At 40.5% G+C, this 19,085-nt stretch overlaps 2 protein-coding genes across 7 annotated transcripts in view; one reads left to right on the forward strand and one right to left on the reverse strand.

Annotated features, from left to right (window-relative positions):
- The window catches only part of LOC135564801 (NLR family CARD domain-containing protein 3-like), a 240,360-nt gene that overhangs the window by 144,864 nt on the left and 76,411 nt on the right, over positions 1-19,085 (reverse strand). The gene's annotated exons all lie outside the window — the stretch shown is intronic.
- On the forward strand, positions 1,804-19,079 carry LOC135564813 (uncharacterized). Of its 5 annotated transcripts, XM_065010882.1 has the most exons (7): positions 6,641-6,744; positions 12,764-12,907; positions 14,893-15,858; positions 16,613-16,729; positions 18,002-18,118; positions 18,375-18,459; positions 18,590-19,079. In XM_065010882.1, the coding sequence occupies exons 4-7, from the start codon at positions 16,662-16,664 to the stop codon at positions 18,875-18,877; spliced, it is 558 nt and encodes a 185-aa protein (XP_064866954.1). In that variant the 5' UTR covers positions 6,641-6,744; positions 12,764-12,907; positions 14,893-15,858; positions 16,613-16,661; the 3' UTR covers positions 18,878-19,079. The 5 variants fall into 5 exon arrangements, with proteins under 5 accessions (XP_064866953.1, XP_064866952.1, XP_064866955.1 ...); XM_065010881.1 differs by lacking the exons at positions 6,641-6,744; positions 14,893-15,858 and adding an exon at positions 1,804-3,570; XM_065010880.1 differs by lacking the exon at positions 14,893-15,858 and having other exon boundaries at positions 6,640-6,744.

Here is a 19,085-nt window from a genome sequence, read left to right on the forward strand (position 1 = left end):
TTGTTGGTGAAGCTTATAGTTTGGTACCTGAGAGGGGAATGGTGAGGACTGCAGGGCTTTAAGACACTGACTCCACCCAGGAGGTCTTCTGTCCTCAACAATCTGGTGGTGAAGCTTATAGTTTGGTACCTGAGAGGGGAATGTTGAGGACTGCAGGGCTTTAAGACACTGACTCCACCCAGGAGGTCTTCTACCATCAACAATTTGTTGGTGAAGCTTATAGTTTGGTACCTGAGAGGGAAATGTTGAGGACTGCCAGGGCTTTAAGAAACTGACTCCACCCAGGAGGTCTTCTATCCTCAAAAATCTGTTGGTGAAGCTTATAGTTTGGTACCTGAGAGGGGAATGTTGAGGACTGCAGGGCTTTAAGACACTGACTCCACCCAGGAGGTCTTCTATCCTCAACAATCTGTTGGTGAAGCTTATAGTTTGGTACCTGAGAGGGGAATGTTGAGGACTGCAGGGCTTTAAGACACTGACTCAACCCAGGAGGTCTTCTATCCTCCTCAATCTGTTGGTGAAGCTTATAGTTTGGTACCTGAGAGGGGAATGTTGAGGACTGCCAGGGCTTTAAGAAACTGAAGCCACACAGGAGGTCTTCTATCATCAGCATTCTGGTGGGATGCAGAGATACTTTTAAACAAGTCCATCGTATGAGAAGCCCTGACAACGTCCCCTGAAAGATAAACTCTCCTTTGTCATTCCAAGTAGCGGCCCCCTGAAAGATAAACTCTCCTTTGTCATTCCAAGTATCTTCAACCTGTAAGGCATTATAGGGGCAGGGCTCTTCTCTGATCTTCAACCTGTAAGGCATTATAGGGGCAGGGCTCTCTCTCTGATCTTCAACCTGTAAGGCATTATTAGGGGCAGGGCTCTCTCTCTGATTTTCAACCTGTAAGGCATTATAGGGGCAGGGCTCTCTCTGATCTTCAACCTGTAAGGCATTATTAGGGGCAGGTCTCTCAGATTTTCAACCTGTAAGGTCTCTGGTCCAGGCATTACAGGGCAGGGCTCTCTCTCAGATCTTCAACCTGTAAGGTCTCTGGTCCAGACATTACTGGGGCGGGTTTCTCTCTCAGATATTCAACCTGTAAGGTCTCTCGTCCAGGCATTACAGGGGCAGGTCTGTCAGATCTTCAACCTGTAAGGTCTCTGGTCCAGGCATTATAGGGGCAGGTCTCTCAGATCTTCAACCTGTAAGGTCTCTGGTCCAGGCATTACAATAGAAAGTATAGTGACATATTTAAATCGAGTTCCCGAGATTGCAATTCCGATGACTTCCACTAGATGTCAACAGTCTTTCTTCAAGGTTTCAGACTTATTTCTTCCAAAACAAGGAAGAATTCTGAGTTTTGATACAGGAACACAGAGTTGTAAATCAATCTGTGCGAGCATGAAGAAGAGGACGCTAAAATCGCTTTCCTATTGAACATACTTCTTTCCGTATTAAATATTAGAGTTTAATTACATTTTAGGTACCTGAGGATTAAATAGAAATGTAGTTTGACTTGTTTTAACAAAGTTTAGCGGTAGCTTTTTGGACTCCTTTGTCTGCATTTTGAAGGAGTGGATTACTGAAATCAATGGCGCCAACTAAACTGACTTTTGGGATATAAAGAAGGATTTTATCTAAGAAAACGACACTACATGTTGTACCTGTGACTCTTAGGATTGCAAATCAGAGGAAGATTTTTCAAAAAGGAAGTGAATAATTAATCGCTATTTGTGAATTTATGAAACCTGTGCTGGTTGAAAAATATTTTGATGTGCGGCGCCGTCCTCAATCAATCGCATGGCAGACTTTCCCTGTAAAGCCTATTGTACATCGGACAATGCAGTTAGATTAACAAGAATTTAACCTATATCACACCTATCTACCTAAATGTTTAATATACATCATTTTTATGATTATTTATTTGAATTGCGCACCCTCCAATTTCACCGGATGTTGTCGACTTGCCGTAAGAAGTTTTAAGAACAAATTCTTATTTACATTGACATGGCCTAGGAACAGTGCGTTAACTGTCTTGTTCAGAACAATAGATCTTTACCTTGTCAGCTCAGGGATTTGATCTAGAAACTTTTTAGTTACTGGCCCAATACTCTAACAACTAGGCTACCTGCCAATCCTAGATCATAATGAATCAGATTACATGGACAGGGGATACCTGATCCTAGATTAGCACTCCTCATCTGAGACACTGCCTATATGAATAAGGAATGCTGTTGTAAAGTCTAGTTACAGCAGATGTTTACTGCCATCTAGTGGAAGATACTAATAAAACACTTTATTATCAGGGTGGGGAGACGGCTGAGTGCAGGATCCATGGTGAGATGACAGAGCAGAAAACACTATATTATCAGGGTGGGGAGACGGCTGAGTGCAGGATCCATGGTGAGATGACAGAGCAGAATACACTATATGGAGAGAAGTACAAATAAAGTATTTGTGAACAATAAAGGACAGAGTTAGAGAAATAAATACCTGGAATGACATATCATTACTAGTTAGTAGATCTCACAGGGTTCTGTTGTCATTATTTTACCGTACACCAGTGACGTCAGGAGGGACGTGATTTCCTCATATGAAAGTGAAAGTAAGGTTGTGGTCTACGCCTATATAAACCAGCTGTTGAAACCGTAGCGCACATTTCTCTGGTTACTGTTATATAAAGTGAAAGTAAGGTTGTGGTCTACGCCTATATAAACCAGCTGTTGAAACCGTAGCGCACATTTCTCTGGTTACTGTTATATAAAGTGAAAGTAAGGTTGTGGTCTACGCCTATATAAACCAGCTGTTGAAACCGTAGCGCACATTTCTCTGGTTACTGTTATATAAAGTGAAAGTAAGGTTGTGGTCTACGCCTTTATAAACCAGCTGTTGAAACTGTAGCGCACATTTCTCTGCAACATTAGAAGCAGGATAAATGTGTTGATTTGAAGGACAGACGGACAGACTGGTAAGTCTTGGCTACATATAACTATTATAAAGTTAGGTCGTAGTCAGACATTCAATAGACAGAGTAACCCTGAGATATGATTCTTTATCATGCTCAACAACCTGGGCCCGGTTTCCACGATGGAATTTAGGCGTAACGTTGGGAACGCATGATAAGTGAGCAAACGATAATTAACAGAATACAAATTGGAGTTGAGCTATTTTACAAATAAAATGGTGCGTAAGCTCGTTTACATGGGTTTACCCTCCACTACATCCCCGTTGATGCGGTGTGCAGCGTAGAGTGCATAGTCATTTATTTTTATTTCACTTGTATTTAACTCGGCAAGTCAGAACAAATTCTTATTAACATTGACGACCTACCCCGGCCAAACCTTGACGACGCTGGGCCAATTGTGCTCCACCCTATGGGACTCCCAATCATGCAGCCTGGATTCTAACCAGGTCCCGCAGTGACGCAGGAGGCGGGACTCTGCACCACTCGGGAGGCGGGACTCTGCACCACTCGGGAGGCGGCTGAGCTGAAACAGAAAGTCAAGTTGTTGTTTTGTACAGGATCCATGGTGAGACAACAGAGCAGAAAACACTACATGGAGATGACTGACAAATAGGTAAGTATTTCTGAACAATAATCTATTCTATTGGACAGAGTAAGTGAATGAATACCTGGAATGAGATATTACTAGTTAGTAGAACTGCTACTTGAGCTGAGTTGCTGACAGGCAGCAGTTTTCAATAATCAGTAGACCTACATGTTATCAGTAACACGTCTGGTAAAGATGGTGGAGGAGCTTTTCAATGATATGGTTTAATGTTTATCTCAGGGTTTCTCCATCCTTTTGTTCTTACCAGCACTTACACACCTGATTCAACTAATCATCACATATTTGAAGACAGTTTAATATTTGAGGCAAACAATTGAACCTTCTCAAATTAAAACCTTTTTGGTTTGGTAAACCTGTTAACAATTATTAAAGTCCTACAGTAATTTATATTTTGAAGAGAAAAAAACACAACTTAACCTGGTTTCAGGTAAATTATAAGTTTAGCTAAAATAATGTAAGAGAGACGTCTCGAAGAAGGACTATAAAAAAATGTAAGCAAGATGCGGCACAATGTCATGATTTAATGCTGTCGCGTGAAACTGACTGTTAGCGCCACCCTCTGGTTACTGTTGATATATGAAGGGGTGACGCCTTGACTGCAGTTGAAACTGACATTAATAAGAAAGTATCTGGACACGGCCATTTTGAGATGACAGAGCAGCTCTTAGTTTAATCTCTATACTGCAACGCAGTTTCCAAGTAAAGTGAGTATTTCAGGTTAATAATCTAGAATAAAGTAGAGGGAACATGTGGAATACAGTAAACTAGTGTCTGAGTGCTGCTGAGTCATTCATCTGTCTTTCAGGTTAATAATCTAGAATAAAGTAGAGGGGACATGTGGAATACAGTAAACTAGTGTCTGAGTGCTGCTGAGTCATTCTTCTGTCTTTCAGGTTAATAATCTAGAATAAAGTAGAGGGGACATGTGGAATACAGTAAACTAGTGTCTGAGTGCTGCTGAGTCATTCTTCTGTCTTTCAGGTTAATAATCTAGAATAAAGTAGAGGGAACATGTGGAATACAGTAAATAGTGTCTGAGTGCTGCTGAGTCATTCAGTTCTTATTTAGTGAAAGCTGAAATAAATCATTCTCTCTACTATTATTCTGACATTTCACATTCTTTAAAATAAAGTGGTTATCCTAACTGACCTAAAACAAGGACTTTTTTATGAGGATTCAATTTCAGGAATTGTGAAAAACTGAGTTTAAATATATTTGGCTCAGGTGTATGTACACTTCCGACTTCAACTGTATGTATGCAATAATAAAGTTTTCATTCACTCATTTGTTCATTCATTTTTCATTCATATAATTTAATTTAAGATGTTCTGTGTGTCCCTAATATCACTTTACACCCTGTTAGTTTGTTGTAATTCCTAGAGCAGAACGGAGAACACCATTGGGTTCCTACAAGTCTCAGCTTACATTATGGGAGATATCTGAGGATGAGTTGGATTGAGATACAGCCCATGTAAAAAACACATGCAAAAAACAGACATCTCCAGTTTAAATAGACAGATGTTGATGGGGATGTGTTTATTATGTTCATTACATTTCAACAGACCATTGTAGTCTCAGGGTTAAAAATTAGGTTGACCTGGTCTCAAAAATCCCCCAAAGGCTCCTTTAAAGGTGGATCAGTTTAGCCTTTTAGATCATAAGGACCTGATCCAAGATCATAATGAATCAGATTACATGAGAGGACCTGATCCTAGATCATAATTAATCAGATTACATGGAGAGGAGGACCTGATCCTAGATCATAATGAATCAGATTACATGGAGAGGGGACCTGATCCTAGATCATAATGAATCAGATTACATGGAGAGGGGGGACCTGATCCTAGACCATAATGAATCAGATTACATGGAGAGGGGGGACCTGATCCTAGATCATAATTAATCAGATTACATGGAGAGGACCTGATCCAAGATCATAATGAATCAGATTACATGGATAGGGGGACCTGATCCTAGATCATAATGAATCAGATTACATGGAGAGGGGGGACCTGATCCTAGATCATAATGAATCAGATTACATGGAGAGGGGGGACCTGATCCTAGATCATAATTAATCAGATTACATGGAGAGGACCTGATCCAAGATCATAATGAATCAGATTACATGGAGAGGAGGACCTGATCCTAGTTCATAATGAATCAGATTACATGGAGAGGGGGGACCTGATCCTAGATCATAATGAATCAGATTACATGGAGAGGGGTGGACCTGATCCTAGATAATAATGAATCAGATTACACAGAGAGGAGGACCTGATCCTAGATCATAATGAATCAGATTACATGGAGAGAGGGACCTGATCCTAGATCATAATGAATCAGATTACATGGAGAGGGGGACCTGATCCTAGATCATAATGAATCAGATTACATGGAGAGAGGGACCTGATCCTAGATCATAATGAATCAGATTACATGGAGAGGGGGGACCTGATCCTAGATCATAATGAATCAGATTACATGGAGAGAGGGACCTGAACCTAGATCATAATGAATCAGATTACATGGAGAGGGAGACCTGATCCTAGATCATAATGAATCAGATTACATGGAGAGGGGGGACCTGATCCTAGATCATAATGAATCAGATTACATGGAGAGGGGACCTGATCCAAGATCATAATGAATCAGATTACATGGAGAGGGGGGACCTGATCCTAGATCATAATGAATCAGATTACATGGAGAGGGGGGACCTGATCCTAGATCATAATGAATCAGATTACATGGAGAGGGGGACCTGATCCTAGATCATAATGAATCAGATTACATGGAGAGGGGGACCTGATCCTAGATCATAATGAACCAGATTACATGGAGAGGGGGGCCTGATCCTAGATCATAATGAATCAGATTACATGGAGAGGGGGGCCTGATCCTAGGTCATAATGAATCAGATTACATGGAGAGGAGGACCTGATCCTAGATCAGCACTTCAGCTCTGGGACACTACCTGTATGAAACAGAACACACAGTTGTAAATTCTAGTTACAGCAGGTGTTTACTGCCATCTAGTGGAAGATACCAATATAACACTTCATTATCAGGGTGGGGAGGCGGCTGAGCTGAAACTGAAAGTAAAGTTGTTCTTTTGTTCAGGATCCATTTTGAGACGACAGAGCAGAAAAGACTATATGGAGATTATTGAAAAATAAAGTAAGTATTTCTGAACAATAATCTATTATAATGGACAGAGTACGTGCATGAATACCTGTAATGAGATATTACTAGTTAGTAGAACTGCTACTTGAGCTGAGTTGCTGACAGACAGCAGTTTTCAAAGTGTAAACTAATCAGTAGGCCGACATGTTATCAGTAACACGTCTGGTAAAGATGGTGGAGGAGCTTTTCAATGATATGGTTTTATGTTTATCTCAGGGTTTCTCCATCCTTTTGTTCTTACCAGCACTTACACACCTGATTCAACTAATCATCATATATTTTAAAATAAGTTAATATTCGAGGCATACAAATGAACATTCTCAAATTAAAACCTTATGGGTTTGTAGGACTGCTTACAATTATTAAAGTCCTACAGTAACTCACATCTTGGAGAAAAAAAACACAGCTAAACTTGGTTTCGAGTAAATTATATGTTTATCAAAAATAATGTAAGAGAGATGTCTTGAAGAAACGCGTCTGGGTTTAGAACTCAGTGTCTCAGTGCCCTGCGACAGTGGGAGGTTTGTTTTGCATGACCCGGTGCTACAGCTGAGTGGACATATATTTTAAGGACCAATGGAATGGTCTAAAATGCTTAAACTCTGCTCCCCCGGGGAGCCGGGCAATGCAAAACTAATTCCCCCAGTGATTGTTACTTTATTTCCTGATATGAAATGGAAAGTAATTTTGTAGCTGACGCAGTTCCAGAATGTCTGTTGAAACTGTGTCTCATATGGAACATTAGAACAGTGGTGGAAACAGAACTCAGTTCCAGAATGTCTGTTGAAACTGTGTCTCATATGGAACGTTAGAACAGTGGTGGAAACAGAACTCAGTTCCAGAATGTCTGTTGAAACTGTGTCTCATATGGAACGTTAGAACAGTGGTGGAAACAGAACTCAGTTCCAGAATGTCTGTTGAAACTGTGTCTCATATGGAACGTTAGAACAGTGGTGGAAACAGAACTCAGTTCCAGAATGTCTGTTGAAACTGTGTCTCATATGGAACGTTAGAACAGTGGTGGAAACAGAACTCAGTTCTCAAACTGGAGTAAAAGTAAAGATTCCTTAATAGAAAATGACTCAAGTAAAAGTGAAAGTCACCCAGTAAAATACTACTTCAGGAAAAGTCTAGAAGTATTTGGTTTTAAATATAATTAAATATCAAAAGTAAAAGTAAAGTTGTAATAATTGAAAACTAATTATATTAAGAAAACCAGACTGCACAATGTTCTTGTTATTTTAATTTATGGATAGCCAGGGTCACACTCCAACACTCAGACACCATTTAAAAACAAAGCATTTGTGTTTAGTGAGTCCTCCAGATCAGAGGCATTAGGGATGACCAGCGATGTTCTGTTGATAATTGTGCAAATTGGACAATTTTCTGTCCTGCTAAGCATTCAAAATGTAATGAGTACCTTTGGCTGTCAGGGAAAATGTACGGAGTAAAAAGTACATCATTCTATTTATGAATGTAGTGAAGTGAAAGTAAAAGTTGTTCAAAAATATAAATAGTAAAGTAAAGGACAGATACCCACAAAAACTACTGAAGTAGTACTTTAAAGTATTTTACTGAAGTACTTTACACCACTGCATTAGAAGACAGATAAATGTGTTGATTTGAAGGAAATTCTATTCTACTGTATCTTAGTCTATGCATTACTCATCTCATATGTATATACAGTAATCTATTCTACTGTATCTTAGTCTATGCATTACTCATCTCATATGTATATACTGTATTCTATACTATTCTACTGTATCTTAGTCTATGCATTACTCATCTCATATGTATATACTGTAATCTATTCTACTGTATCTTAGTCTATGCATTACTCATCTCATATGTATATACTGTATTCTATTCTACTGTATCTTAGTCTATGTATTCTCATCTCATATGTATATACTCTATTCTATTCTACTGTATCTTAGTCTATGCATTACTCATCTCATATGTATATACTGTAATCTATTCTACTGTATCTTAGTCTATGTATTACTCATCTCATATGTATATACTGTATTCTATACTATTCTACTGTATCTTAGTCTATGTATTACTCATCTCATATGTATATACTCTATTCTATTCTACTGTATCTTAGTCTATGCATTACTCATCTCATATGTATATACTGTATACTATTCTACTGTATCTTAGTCTATGTATTACTCATCTCATATGTATATACTCTATACTATTCTACTGTATCTTAGTCTATGTATTACTCATCTCATATGTATATACTCTATTCTATTCTACTGTATCTTAGTCTATGCATTACTCATCTCATATGTATATACTGTATTCTATTCTACTGTATCTTAGTCTATGTATTACTCATCTCATATGTATATACTGTATTCTATACTATTCTACTGTATTTTAGTCTATGCCGCTCTGACATTGTGACCAATAACATTTGATTTTTGATTTAGATTAGGTGATATACACTACATGACCAAAAGTATGTGGACACTTGCTAGTCGAACATCTCATTCCAAAATCATAGGCATTCCTATGGAGTTGGTCCCCCCTTTGCTGCTATAACAGCCTCCACTCTTCTGGGAAGACTTTCCACTAGATGTTGGAACATTGCTGCGGGGACTTGCTTCCGTTCAGCCACAAGAGCATTAGGGAGGTCGGGCACTGATGTTGGGTGATTGGGCCTGGCTCGCAGTCGGCATTCCAATTCATCCCAAAGGTGTTCAATGGAGTTGAGGTCAGGGCTCTGTGCAGGCCAGTCAAGTTCTTCCACACCGATCTCGACAAGCCATTACTGTATGGACCTCGCTTTGTGCACGGGGATATTGTCATGCTGAAACTGGAAAGGGCCTTCCCCAAACTGCCCAAGACAATTTTCCTCCGCCACCAAACTTTACAGTTGGCACAATGCATTCGGACAGGAAGCGTTTTCCTGGCATCCACCAAACCCAGATTCCACTGCTCCAGAGTCCAATGGCAGCGAGCTCTACACCACTCAAGCCGATGCTTGGCATTGCGCAAGGTGATCTTGTGTGCGGCTGCTTGGCCATGGAAATCCATTTCATGAAGCTCCCGATGAACAGTTATTTTGCTGACATTGCAATTTGGAACTCGGTAGTGAGTGTTGCAACCGAGGACAGATCATTTTTATGTGCTTCCACACTTGACGAGCCAGTCCTCTGAGCTTGAGTGGCCTACCACTTCACTGTTGAGCCGTTGTTGCTCCGAGATGTTTCTACTTCACAATAATAGCACTTACAGTTGACCGGGGCAGCTCTAGCAGGGCAGATATTTGACAAACTGACATGTTGGAAAGGTGGCATCCTATGACGGTGCCACGTTGAAAGGCACTGAGATCTTCAGTTAGGTCATTCTACTGCCAATGTTTGTTTATGGAGATTGCATGGCTGGCTGTCCGACTTTATACACCTGTCAGCAACAGGTGTGGCTGAAATAGAATCCACTAATTTGAAGGGGTGTCCACATATGTTTGCATATACAGTGTAGATTCTCTGTCCTGCTACTGGTAGGACTATAACATTATGTGAACTGATCTGAACAGGTTTAGGCTGGTCATCGATGACATGTAGGCTATATCTGAGGTATAGACTTTCATCTGCATATCACTAACAAACTGCTAGTATACATTATAACCTAGCCTACTTTACATAATATAAAATCTACATATCACTAACAACCCCACTACTATACATTATAACCTAGTCTACTTTACATAATATAACATATCACTAACAACCCACTACTATACATTATAACCTAGCCTACTTTACATAATATAACATATCACTAACAACCCACTACTATACATTATAACCTAGTCTACTTTACATAATATAACATATCACTAACAACCCACTACTATACATTATAACCTCGTCTATTTTACATAATATAACATCTACATATCATTAACAACCCACTACTATACATTATAACCTAGTCTACTTTACATAATATAACATCTACATATCACTAACAATCCACTACTATACATTATAATCCAATCTATTTTACATAATATAACATCTACATATCATTAACAACCCACTACTATACATTATAACCTAGTCTACTTTACATAATATAACATATCACTAACAACCCACTACTATACATTATAACCTAGCCTACTTTACATAATATAAAATCTACATATCACTAACAACCCCACTACTATACATTATAACCTAGTCTACTTTACATAATATAACATATCACTAACAACCCACTATTATACATTATAACCTAGTCTACTTTACATATAAAATCTACATATCACTAACAACCCCACTACTATACATTATAACCTAGCCTACTTTACATAATATAAAATCTACATATCACTAACAACCCCACTACTATACATTATAACCTAGTCTACTTTACATAATATAACATATCACTAACAACCCACTATTATACATTATAACCTAGTCTACTTTACATAATATAAAATCTACATATCACTAACAACCCCACTACTATACATTATAACCTAGCCTACTTTACATAATATAAAATCTACATATCACTAACAACCCCACTACTATACATTATAACCTAGCCTACTTTACATAATATAACATATCACTAACAACCCACTACTATACATTATAACCTAGTCTACTTTACATAATATAACATATCACTAACAACCCACTACTATACATTATAACCTAGCCTACTTTACATAATATAAAATCTACATATCACTAACAACCCCACTACTATACATTATAACCTAGCCTACTTTACATAATATAACATCTACATATCACTAACAACCCACTACTATACATTATAACCTAGCCTACTTTACATAATATAAAATCTACATATCACTAACAACCCCACTACTATACATTATAACCTAGCCTACTTTACATAATATAACATCTACATATCACTAACAACCCCACTACTATACATTATAACCTAGCCTACTTTACATAATATAAAATCTACATATCACTAACAACCCCACTACTATACATTATAATCTAGCCTACTTTACATAATATAAAATATCTCACTTGTTGCAAAAAACCTTTCTGAATGGATCAATCAAATCAAATCGAATTTATTTATATAGCCCTTCGTACATCAGCTGATATCTCAAAGTGCTGTACAGAAACCCAGCCTAAAACCTCAAACAGCAAGCAATGCAGGTGTAGAAGCACGGTGGCTAGGAAAAACTCCCTAGAAAGGCCAAAACCTAGGAAGAAACCTAGAGAGGAACCAGGCTATGTGGGGTGGCCAGTCCTCTTCTGGCTGTGCCGGGTGGAGATTATAACAGAACATGGCCAAGATGTTCAAATGTTCATAAATGACCAGCATGGTCGAATAATAATAAGGCAGAACAGTTGAAACTGGAGCAGCAGCACAGTCAGGTGGACTGGGGACAGCAAGGAGTCATCATGTCAGGTAGTCCTGGGGCATGGTCCTAGGGCTCAGGTCCTCCGAGAGAGAGAAAGAAAGAGAGAATTAGAGAGAGCATATGTGGGGTGGCCAGTCCTCTTCTGGCTGTGCCGGGTGGAGATTATAACAGAACATGGCCAAGATGTTCAAATGTTCATAAATGACCAGTATGGTTGAATAATAACAAGGCAGAACAGTTGAAACTGAAATCAATCATTTCCCCCCTCAGATCAATAATGTCCGTTTTAGCCCTTCTGTCTACATTCTCAGATTAGTTTAGAAAATAACAGATTGAAAGACAATAAATATCGTACTGTTAGTGAATACAAATAAGTGTGAGACATGGCCTTGTGTTGCTGCACTGTCTAGAACTACCTTAACAAACAGTGACTTATTATTATTATTGACAGTTACCATGGAGATGAAATATCACAACTACATGTTCATGTGATGCATTAAATCACCTGGCTGTTTCTATGTCTGTTAGTAAATGTTTTATTTTTCAAAGAGATAATGAATACATGAGAACAATAATTAGTTGTCACTGTGTTAATCACAACCAACATGCTGGATCTCTGTTTAGGGGTCAGTGCTCTAAAATGAGTCTCTCTGGGGAGAGAGAGGAGGGGGGCCCTGCCTCTAAAATGAGTCTCTCTGGGGAGAGAGAGGAGGGGGGCCCTGCCTCTAAAATTCATCTCTCTGAGGGACATGACACCAAAGCTAAGAGGTAAGATGACAATTTTATGAAGAATTTATTAAGTTTGTTTCCAAAATAAATAGCTATCTTAAGATGAAAGCACTTACTGTAAATCTCTCTGGATAAGAGCATCTGCTAAATCAGGGTTCTCAATCCGGGGTCTGTGGAGGTACTGCAGGGGTTCTCAATCCGGGGTCTGTGGAGGTACTGCAGGGGTTCTCAATCTGGGGTCTGTGGAGGTACTGCAGGGGTTCTCAATCCGGGGTCTGTGGAGGTACTGCAGGGGTTCTCAATCCGGGGTCTGTGGAGGTACTGCAGGGGATCTAGATCCGGGGTCTGTGGAGGTACTGCAGGGGTTCTCAATCCGGGGTCTGTGGAGGTACTGCAGGGGTTCTCAAAATAAAGGTACTGCAGGGGTTCTCAATCCGGGTCTGTGGAGGTACTGCAGGGGTTCTCAATCCGGGGTCTGTGGAGGTACTGCAGGGGTTCCCAATCCGGGGTCTGTGGAGGTACTGCAGGGGTTCTCAATCCGGGGTCTGTGGAGGTACTGCAGGGGTTCTCAATCCGGGGTCTGTGGAGGTACTGCAGGGGTTCTCAATCCGGGGTCTGTGGAGGTACTGCAGGGGTTCTCAATCCGGGGTCTGTGGAGTCTGTACTGCAGGGGTTCTCAATCCGGGGTCTGTGGAGGTACTGCAGGGGTTCTCAATCCGGGGTCTGTGGAGGTACTGCAGGGGTTCTCAATCCGGGGTCTGTGGAGGTACTGCAGGGGTTCTCAATCCGGGGTCTGTGGAGGTACTGCAGGGGTTCTCAATCCGGGGTCTGGGGAGGTACTGCAGGGGTTCTCAATCCGGGGTCTGTGGAGGTACTGCAGGGGTTCTCAATCCGGGGTCTGTTGAGGTACTGCAGGGGTTCTCAATCCGGGGTCTGTTGAGGTACTGCAGGGGTTCTCAATCCGGGGTCTGTGGAGGTACTGCAGGGGTTCTCAATCCGGGGTCTGTGGAGGTACTGCAGGGGTTCTCAATCCGGGGTCTGTGGAGGTACTGCAGGGTTCTCAATCCGGGGTCTGTGGAGGTACTGCAGGGGTTCTCAATCCGGGGTCTGTGGAGGTACTGCAGGGGTTCTCAATCCGGGGTCTGGGGAGGTACTGCAGGGGTTCTCAATCCGGGGTCTGTGGAGGTACTGCAGGGGTTCTCAATCCGGGGTCTGTGGAGGTACTGCAGGGGTTCTCAAACCGGGGTCTGTGGAGGTACTGCAGGGGTTCTCAATCCGGGGTCTGTGGAGGTACTGCAGGGGTTCTCAATCCGGGGTCTGTGGAGGTACTGCAGGGGTTCTCAATCCGGGGTCTGGGGAGGTACTGCAGGGGTTCTCAATCCGGGGTCTGGGGAGGTACTGCAGGGGTTCCACGGCACCCTGACTGTACTCGTTGCAATGTCAGACATTTGATAGGATTTTTACATGACACAACCACTCTTCTCTTAATTATTGACTAATATAATGGAATGCATATTTTAACCAATTGTGATGGTTGTTACCAGCAGAATATTGACAATATAACTGTTACATCAACACTCTCTTCACACCCGTTTAACAACTCTAAATATCTTTGGCATAGTAGGCATCAAGTCCCTTCCAATAATGTTGCCTACAACGTTTCATACAATGTTCATTTTCATCGAACACATATTACACCCTAGACGCCTTCAACTGCCCAATTTATATCCATCCCCAATTTAGGAGTATTTTTTAACAATATGATGTTGCGCTCCAAAGAGAGAACTTGAAATAACATGATGTAGATAATTAAATCATCAAAAGAAAAACGTGTTTAGAAAACAAGGTTCCTTATAAAAAGGCTTCTATCACTTCCTTAAAATATGAAATCAATAAAAGTTATATATATTTTGGGTTCAGTGAAGAAGAACCTCTAGAGTTCTGATCAACAAAAGGTTCATGTTTTGAGGATGTGAACCCAGCAGCCATCCAGTGGTCAGATCAATTCCACCTGTTTTTTCCAGCGCCCGGCCCGGGATTCGAACCAGCCACCCTTCGGTCACAGCTCCAACTCCAACCTGAGTTAATCTTCAGAAATAAGCATGAGTTAATCTGCCAAAATGAAGACAAAATGCTATGCATACATGGTATCACTTGTTATGCATAATTATCATACATAACTCATCGCCAAAAGCACAAGACATACTGTTGCATGTAGGTCTATATTATTTATGGGTTGATCACATAGAAATATAAAAACATTATTTTTAACTACTGCAATGCAATTACATGTGGCTCAGGAACCACTGACTCACTGCATGATTCTATAGTATTATCAAGACACCTGCTGTTAACTCTTAACTACTTAGGACAGCTCACGAGGTGTCCTAAATATCTACTGACTAGGTGGGTAGGTAATTTAGGCAATGGGTAGGTAACTAGGTCATTTATACCCATAAGTGTAAAATGTCTTTATTCTCAGCACTTATACGACCAATTTTCTACTCAGACACTTTGGCCATATGGACCCAGATCTCAACATATTGTCATAAAAAAACTGAATGTTTGATCTCAAAATGTTGTTATAATTTTGTAAAAATGTTTGTTAAACATAATAATAAAAAATGAATATTACTAATGTAACCCACTGTAAAGACTGGGTTTAGGTTATTGTGTTGCACTGCTCATGTCCGCGTTCTGGAACTGTCCGCGTCCCCGTACAGAACTGTCCGCGTCCACGTTCGGTGTGGATATTGTCCGGTTACGCGCAGAGTGGACTGAGGTGATCTTGGGGAATAACGACAGAGTTTGTTTTAGTGTTGAGACACCGAAGTTTATTGTTCAATTTGCTTTTTTCTTTACGGTGAGGGACATTATGAGTGTAGCCAGATCCTTTTCACTCTCTATCCTCGTTTCATTTTGTGGTTCACCGGATTCATCATCGAGACGAGGGACAGACGAACGACCTGCTAGCTAGTCGGTACAGCTCGGTAAACTAGCTAGCTACTCTACCAGCAGCATCCTAGTTATCCTAGCTAGTCGGTACAGCTCGGTAAGCTAGCTAGCTACTCTACCAGCAGCATCCTAGTTATCCTAGCTAGTCGGTCGGTACAGCTACTCTACCAGCAGCATAATCTAGCTTGCTACTCTACCAGCAGCATCCTAGTTATCCTAGCTATTCGGTACAGCTCGGTAAGCTAGCTAGCTACTCTACCAGCAGCATCCTAGTTACCATAGCTACCACTACATCATCACCGGCTCCCCGGTTGTTTCTTTAGTGTTTAAACCCTCTGTGTCCAAGGACCGAACTTTTGAATATTATTTTCAGGACGCCTCAATAGCAGGTATTGAACACCGGGTAAATAATCACTAGTCAGAACTTCAACCTCAGTATACATTCATTATAAAAAATATATTTAATATCTGATATTGTGAGTAAACAACCTCGAGAGTGCGTCTTCCAGCCCTCCAATAAATCACATCATTCAAACCCTCCCGGTTAGTAAATTTACGTCAACATGCCCCCGGAGAAGGCAGAGTAACGACACCAGCCTTTTAGCGGGGCTGACAGACTGACTACAACGCTCGCGTCGATAAATTAATCTCGTCATTAAAAATGACACACTGCTCGCGCGCTGCAACGACCGTCTAGAAGTCAGTTCTATTTGTGAAACTCTTCTTATGTTTCCCCATCTGAGCTCAGAGTAGATGAGAGATGTAATGTTTGTCTCTGTTGTGTTGAAGCCCAATCAAGCAGGAGAGACCAGCCTCCCCTGTTCCCAGCTGTGTGTCCATGAAGAGTGACTGGTCTATGGATCCTCCTATAATGTTTAGAGAGGGAGACTTTTCTACTGAACAAAGGTAAGAAGAGCTCATGGGTCCTGGTCAGTGAGTTAAACAACACTGTCTCTAGTCATTTCTCCTCCCATTTTCCAAATCCTTTTGGTTGTTTTCATAATCCATAGGCTAATCCTTTTGTCCATTTTCATAGTCCTAAAACAATATTAAACAAACACAACATTCCCTCACTGTGTGTGTGTGTGTGTGTGTGTGGTACCTGGTACCCTGCACATTGACTCAGTACTGGTTCTCCTTATAGTCTCATTATTACCTCAACTACCTGGTACCCTGCACATTGACTCAGTACTGGTACTCCTTATAGTCTCATTATTACCTCAACTACCTGGTACCCTGCACATTGACTCAGTACTGGTTCTCCTTATAGTCTCATTATTACCTCAACTACCTGGTACCCTGCACATTGACTCAATACTGGTACTCCTTATAGTCTCATTATTACCTCAACTACCTGGTACCCTGCACATTGACTCAGTACTGGTTCTCCTTATAGTCTCATTATTACCTCAACTACCTGGTACCCTGCACATTGACTCAGTACTGGTCCTCCTTATAGTCTCATTATTACCTCAACTACCTGGTACCCTGCACATTGACTCAGTACTGGTCCTCCTCATATAATCATTAACTACCTTTTAAACAAATACATATCTGTCATTGAACAACCCCATGATTAGATAGTGAACAACCCCATGATTAGATAGTGAACAACCCCATGATTAGATAGTGAACAACCCCATGATTAGATAGTGAACAACCCCATGATTAGATAGTGAACAACCCCATGATTAGATAGTGAACAACCCCATGATTAGATAGTGAACAACCCCATGATTAGATAGTGAACAACCCCATGATTAGATAGTGAACAACCCCATGATTAGATAGTGAACAACCCCATGATTAGATAGTGAACAACCCCATGATTAGCTAGTGAACAACCCCATGATTAGATAGTGAACAACCCCATGATTAGATAGTGAACAACCCCATGTCATGATTAGATAGTGAACAACCTCATGTCATGATTAGATAGTGAACAACCCCATGATTAGATAGTGAACAACCCCATGATTAGATAGTGAACAATCCCATCCCATGATTAGATAGAGAAAAAACACACCAATCTCTTTCAGAAATGCTTTGAACAATAAAAGCTAATTTACTAACATTTCTGAAAAGTGATATATAGTGTTTTGGAATGAAACTCTTATGTTTCCCCATCTGAGCTCAGAGTAGATGAGAGATGTAATGTTTGTCTCTGTTGTGTTGAAGACCAATCAAGCAGGAGAGACCAGCCTCCCCTGTTCCCAGCTGTGTGTCCATGAAGAGTGACTGGTCTATGGATCCTCCTATAAACTTTAGAGAGGGAGACTTTTCTACTGAACAAAGGTAAGAAGAACTCATGGGTCCTGGTCAGTGAGTTAAACAACACTGTCTCTAGTCATTTCTCCTCCCATTTTCCCATTTATTGTTGTTGTTTTCATAATCCATATGCTAATCCTTTTGTCCATTCTCATAGTCCTAAAACAATGTGTGTGTGTGTGTGTGTGTGTGTACCTGTACACACAATTAAACAAACACAACATTCCCTCCGTGTGTGTGTACTCCCTGGATGAGGAGATGTAATCGCATGTTGTGTCCACAGAAAACAACCGGAGAGATCAGAGTCAGAGATTCTCAGTGGTCAGTCTTCCCAGAGTCATCAAACAGACCTGGCCTCCATATTCAGTGTATGTGGTCCTGTTATGTACATTTGTTTTTGTTTACCTCAAGTAAAGTTGATCTGTCAATCATTCATTAATGTGTTAATGAGAAAGCATTTTATTCTCTTGCTTAACTTATTTACTTAATTTATTCCAGATGCTTGAAGATAAAATTATGACATTTGTGAAGAACGAGCTGAAGATGTTCAAGAGGATTCTTAGTCCAGAACTCCCAGAAGGCTTTGAGAGTCAGAAACAGGATAAGGAAGTGGTGGATGCTGAAGATGAGCAGCAGGAGAGCAGTGCCAGAGAGGGGGCTCTGAAGATCACACTGCACATCCTGAGGAAAATGAACCAGAAGGAGCTTGCTGACACACTGGAGAAATGTAAGATCTGTCTGCCTCATGTTGAATGCTGTTTTATAACATTTAAAAGCTGTAGCTAAAGTACAGCTAAAGTAGCTGTGTAACTCAATGATATTGTAGCAGCCTTAACACAACACCTAGTGACCTCATCAAGTAGCAGCAGGGATGTGTTGTGGTGATTCATTTAGAGAGAGAACATTAATAATACCATCAATAATACCAATAATAATATAATCAGTCACACCAGTCTGTAATGCATTATGAAAACATTTACACATTTATACAGTC

Source organism: Oncorhynchus nerka, linkage group LG26, assembly GCF_034236695.1.
Source record: "Oncorhynchus nerka isolate Pitt River linkage group LG26, Oner_Uvic_2.0, whole genome shotgun sequence".
Taxonomy (NCBI): domain Eukaryota; kingdom Metazoa; phylum Chordata; class Actinopteri; order Salmoniformes; family Salmonidae; genus Oncorhynchus; species Oncorhynchus nerka.

Coding starts and splice junctions, on each gene's coding strand:
- LOC135564813 (XM_065010879.1), top strand. CDS start 12,657: ATGTCTGTTAGTAAATGTTTTATTTTTCAAAGAGATAATGAATACATG. Junction 16,730..18,001: donor GACTTTTCTACTGAACAAAG/GTAAGAAGAGCT, acceptor GTTGTGTTGAAG/ACCAATCAAGCAGGAGAGAC. Junction 18,460..18,589: donor ACCTGGCCTCCATATTCAGT/GTATGTGGTCCT, acceptor AATTTATTCCAG/ATGCTTGAAGATAAAATTAT.